This window comes from Scomber scombrus, chromosome 15, assembly GCF_963691925.1.
Source record: "Scomber scombrus chromosome 15, fScoSco1.1, whole genome shotgun sequence".
NCBI lineage: Eukaryota > Metazoa > Chordata > Actinopteri > Scombriformes > Scombridae > Scomber > Scomber scombrus.
Genome location: NC_084984.1, coordinates 13,175,704 through 13,181,162, shown reverse-complemented (window position 1 = coordinate 13,181,162; position 5,459 = coordinate 13,175,704). Strand labels below are relative to the sequence as shown.

General features: G+C 37.6%; 1 protein-coding gene across 1 annotated transcript; it reads right to left on the bottom strand.

The window, feature by feature from the left end:
* Positions 1–3,536: 3,536 nt before the first annotated feature.
* LOC133995110 (myosin light chain 4-like) lies at positions 3,537–4,145 on the bottom strand. The gene has a single exon (XM_062434408.1). The coding sequence runs from the start codon at positions 4,143–4,145 to the stop codon at positions 3,537–3,539; it is 609 nt and encodes a 202-aa protein (XP_062290392.1).
* Positions 4,146–5,459: the final 1,314 nt, after the last annotated feature.

Genomic DNA, 5,459 nt, shown 5'->3' with positions numbered 1-5,459 from the left:
GACTCAGGTGGATATAAAAGGTACATATGTTGTTTAATGTATTCACATTGTGGCTGGTAGGAAGTGTCTACATTAGAGAAAAATGATTATTGAATTGGAAAATGTCAGAGTTTACATGGTTTGGAGCTTGTAGATTGGAGATTTCTCCTTTTCATCACGTAAAAATGATCTGTGTTCACATCATGTCAGGCCTTATTCACCATGATGAGGTCTGCTTTTCTAATTCAAAATCCAGTCAGACTTCTTAGTAAATGGAATGGGTTCATATATCCTTATATAGAATGGGGAATTTGTTGCACCATGAAAAATTATAGGCTGCCAACAAATGATGCTGGCTGATCTTGACCTTGGCACACCTTCTTTGACTCCAGGTTGTTTTATAACCAAGGTTGTCATTTATCTTTGTCATTACTCTACTGGATTATTTAGCCGCTGAGCTTAAAAGTGTTAAACTGGATATTCTATGTGGAAACCTTTGCCTAACCCTGTGCCAGGTTGTACCTATATTACATGGGGGGGGGGGGGGGGGGGGGGTATAAAGCCCATGAAAGCTTTATACTTGCTGTTACCTCTCCATAAAAAAGATTTCCCACAATGACATGTGATGCATTTTTGGCAGGAGAAATAAAAACACTGACAAAACCAGTGGAGAAAATTAAAATTCAAGGTAAAAGACAATTCAGTACTCATTACACAGTTTGACTGCCAAAAATAAGGTTGCTACAGCAATAACTGTTTGGCACCACACAACGCATGTTGCCCTTGGCAAAATATGAGAATCTCACAAATTACCACGAGAAAATACTGCCACTTGATATCTCTGTGTGAGTGTGTGTACTGTTGTCTCTTTATGCTGCCACCTGGGCTACCATGCAGAGAACAGTTTGAACATCTGACATTTTAATATATTGCACTATAAAACAACAACAATGGCAAAAAATATGTCCATGACAATTACAGTCAAATTACGTCACCTCTCTGACACAATCAGCAAATATTTAACATGTTGTATCTACCTTTTGTACAGGGAATGCTCAACACAACTAAAATTAAAACTTATGTACACAAGCTGGTGGATCGTCTAAGCCAAGAGCCCCACATATTTGTCAAAAGGCTAAAGCTAACAGCTGCTGATTAATTATGATGTGATGTGTGTCTAAATTCCTGGCTGGCTCTCAACTGGGTATGGAGCTGAATGCCCAGTGCACTTAGAACCTCCTTTGCATGTACTTGACAGCTGCATAGAGTAAGTGCCACTTCTACTTATTTCTCCTTCTACAGTAAGCTAAAAATAGCTCCTAAACACAATGTTTTTAAAGTGGTCACATCAAACTTTGAAGTTCAGTTGTTAATCAATTGGTAAAATAGGTCATGGTAATGATTGCATTTTGTTTCATAGTTTTATTGTATGTAAACTGACATTTGCATATTACAATGTAATATTGAGCCTTCAAAAAAGGCTTTAACTTTAGCTAAGCTACCCTCAGTGTCTGCAACTTAGTGTTTCCTGCAGTTTCCTGACTTCAATGCATAATTGCCACTTATGGTCCACAGGGAAATAAAACATAAAAAATGTATTCGCATAAATCAAAAAGACAGATTACAATACCAAGAGTGAAAAACATGTTCTTTTTAAGGATACATGAAGTCACAAATTGATATCTACTCAGTGCAAAATGATGATGAGCCAAATTGTGCAAGTGACTGTTGACAAAAGCTTTTTTACTCAGGGGATGTTGGAACTAACCAGGGTTAATACAGAATTTGAATCCAACAGGTAGCCAGATAGATGAAGATTAGTTATAACAACTTTATAGGTCAGTTGAATGCCCAGGCTTGTAGCTGTCTTTTTTTGTTTCTTTTGTTGCCCCCATGTGGTTAATAATGACTTAATGCATTATTTACAACTTCCCATGTTGTGGGGAGGATGCAGCAGTTTAGAAATACTTCCATTCTGTGTTGTTTAAAGCAATGAGACATAGGTAGAAGACAAAAGACACTTAAGTTGAAGCGCTGCAGTGCTTTTTTCCTGCCTTATCAGTGAGGAACAAGACTAAGCATCTACAGCGAGGCTAACAGGTCTCTGTGAGGCTGTTCTCGGGCAAAACGTTTCTTCATTGAGTTCCTCTGGGCAACATGGGTCTGTACAAAATTGCATGGCTATTCACTCAGTAATTGTTGAGATATTTCAGTCTGGGCCAAAATTATGGACTCAACAACATACATTTAGATAAATTATGTATTTAGTTAACATACATTAATATGCTTTATAATGAATATCATTTAAGATACTGTGACTATACTTACTATTGAAGACTCCTAATGTATTGACTCCCTTTCATGGCTTTAGAGTCAATCTCAGAGTTAAGGTTAATTATCTTAAACAGGACTAAATGTCTACAGCCATACGTGTGACTCCATGAGGCTTTAATGGTCAAAAAAGCATGCTAAAATGCTCACAATGATAATGCCAGCATGTTGATATTGGGCAGTTATAATGTTTACCATGTTCACTGTGTTGGTTTAGTATGCAAGCTTTGTTAATTAGCACTAAACATCTCAAAGTACAGCTAAGGCTGATCGGAAGAGTTTTCCTGGTATTTGGACACAATCCAATAATGACATTTTGACTGGATCAGAAGTCAGGAATTCAAAGTTATTACAGTCTCACAGCAATCAATCCAATAGTAATAGTCAGAGGGTCACTAAATATCTTGTAAATTTCATAGCAGTCCATCTAATATTGCCTTTAATGCCACAAGTATTGCTAAAAGAGTTACATATTCATGCACTGTGTACCAAGTATAACCATGTTAGAGTAAAATTTAAGCTTTTAAAATCCAGCACCGTCATTGTCTCAGGCTCTGAAATACAGACAAGGGGCCGTGTCCTTGCCACACCTGTCTTATGGTTGTCAAAGTGAACCAGGTGTATGTGCATGTGTGTGTGTCCAGAATGTGGTAGTGTATCTTGATCCACAGCAGCTGCCCCTCAAGCACAATGACAATAATGCTCTTTGTGTGTTCTTCTCTCTTCTGAAGTGGAAAAGAATAAAAATCTGTTCTATTTTCAGAGGGAGCCAAATCCTATTTGTTTTCTTCTTCTGTCGCAACAATACATTTTCCCTAATCACATTAACACAGTTGATGTGAAAAGTTGAATAGACATACAATGAATGCCTTTATCAACATAAATACTAACCCTTTTCTTTTTTAATTTAAATGTTGGGTTTACTGAAATGACAAGTGAGAAGCAGTTTGTAATCACATTTCCTTTATTAATGGATTTTTCCCTATGGATGTCTATATTATCTCATTGGCATTTCATTATGTTTCAGAGTGTTTATTAAACAGAACTAATCATGGGTCTTGCAGCCAACACTTTTCACTGAACATTAACAGCTGCTTTTGGCTGCATGAAAATAATGTAACAGACTGACTGCCTTCCTCACCTCTAAATTGACAAATGTTTAGCAAGGCTCCAAAAAAGTGGAGAAAACAGAGGTAAAATTAAGTCTTTATGGTTAAATGTTGTGTTCATCCAGAGAGAATATGCTTTACAAAGGAGGCATAGTTGATACACCCATTGGCATCCTCCTGTCCAGCCATCAGTCTGTCCACTTCGTCCTCTGTCATCCTCTCTCCCAGCGTTGCCAGCACATGACGCAGCTCTGCTCCCATGATGGTGCCATTGCCTTCCTTGTCAAAAACCCTGAGACCCTCCACAAAATCCTCAAAATTGCCTTGATCTTTTGCACGGGAGATATGTTGCAGCATTGGCAGGAAGGTCTCAAAGTCTACCATTTTTGAGCTCATTTCCTCTGGTCGTGGTTTTCCAAGCACTTTGAGCACATCTGAATTGGTAGGGTTCTGGCCCAGAGCTCTCATCACATCTCCACACTGGGCATACGTGATCTTCATTTCTCCAGTTGGTGTGCGGTCGAACAAGGTGAAGGCCTCCTTGAACTCCTCGATCTGGTCAGCCGAGTACTCAAGAGTGATGCTTTTAGGGTCAAACGCAGGTTCCTTGGGAGGCGCAGGCACTGGCTCTGGAGGTGGAGCTTGCTTAGCAGCTGGAGCTGCATCTTTCTTAGGCTCTGGCTTTTTGGGCTCAGGTTTTTTTGGTTCAATCTTCTTTGGTGCCATGTCACTAAAGGATTCAGAGGTGAGCTGGTACTTGCTGAGAAACTAGCAAGAGTCTGAAGAGGGTGAAAGTGATTTCCAAACACAGTGGGCCACCTTCTCTTCCGATGCTTTTATATGTGCATTGTCTCGGGAGCCAGATTGCAATTTCCAACTGTGTACTATAAAAGGAAGAAATCCAAAATAGATCCTCATAGCAAGTGATGTCAACATTAAGTATTGTTCTCAGCTGCTGTCATCTAGCCGACAGGGCTATTTGCTGTCATTAGCGAGGGTCCAGTTGCATTAGGCTGAAAATGTTCTGTCCCTCTGATGGACAAAGGGATCAGAGCACAATGTATCAGCCCACAAGGGAGAGGGACCAAAATAGCGTTGCTTGCTAACTGTGGAAAGCCTGGGAATCACTACTTTCTGGAACAATACAATTTTTTCCAGATCATTCTTCTAGTAAATGATTATGTAAAAGGAGGCAGGCTCAGCACACTTTCAGACTTGTTATTATGTATTATTTTGGTAACATTTCATACTATATTACAGCCCTCGGTTTATAGTGTAACTTTGGTATATGAATCAGTTACCAACAATTTGGAGTTTTGGAGGAAAATGGATACAAATTATAGTAAGTATATGGGTCAATGACGTATAAGGATTTAGAACAACTCAATTGTAGAATAATAAAAAACAAGCATATCTAATGCAGTAGTTCAAACATTCAGAATGTTGTGTAACTGAAGATCCATATTATACATTTGAAATTAAGTGATTTTAGTGGGTTTTTCAAGATTAATTGGCACTGGCCTTAAAAAGAGTCATGTGGTGCGACGATGATTCATCTTGAAATAAATCAATTTACTTAACACGCTTCACATCTTTTTTTACAAGTTTTCAGTAATATAAAGTGTTTGGAAACAAAGTATTTGAATTTTTTTTTAAATTTTTGTAAATGATGATCTTTTATTTAGAAAAGATATTTCAAGATGAATCATGGTTGCACCAAATGACTTTTTTTTCAGGCTAGTGCCAATTAATCTTGAAAAACCCCCACTAAAATCACTTTCAAATTGTAATATGAATTGTCAGGTACACAACATTCTGAACTACTGCATTAGATATGCTTGTTTTTTTTATTCTAAAATTGAGTTGTTGAAAATCCTTATACGTCATTGACCCATATATAAGTTTGTGATTGTTTTTTGTAAAATTGTTCTTATCATGTATTTAAAGAGTAAAAGGGAAGGATAGTCAAGAGTTTTTATTATTGTCTGCATACTTTATTCTATATTTTATTCTGTATAATTACCATGATGAAAATCATAA

Bases quoted from the DNA above. Each gene is read 5' to 3' on its own strand.
- LOC133995110 (XM_062434408.1), bottom strand. From the start codon at position 4,145: ATGGCACCAAAGAAGATTGAACCAAAAAAACCTGAGCCCAAAAAGCCA.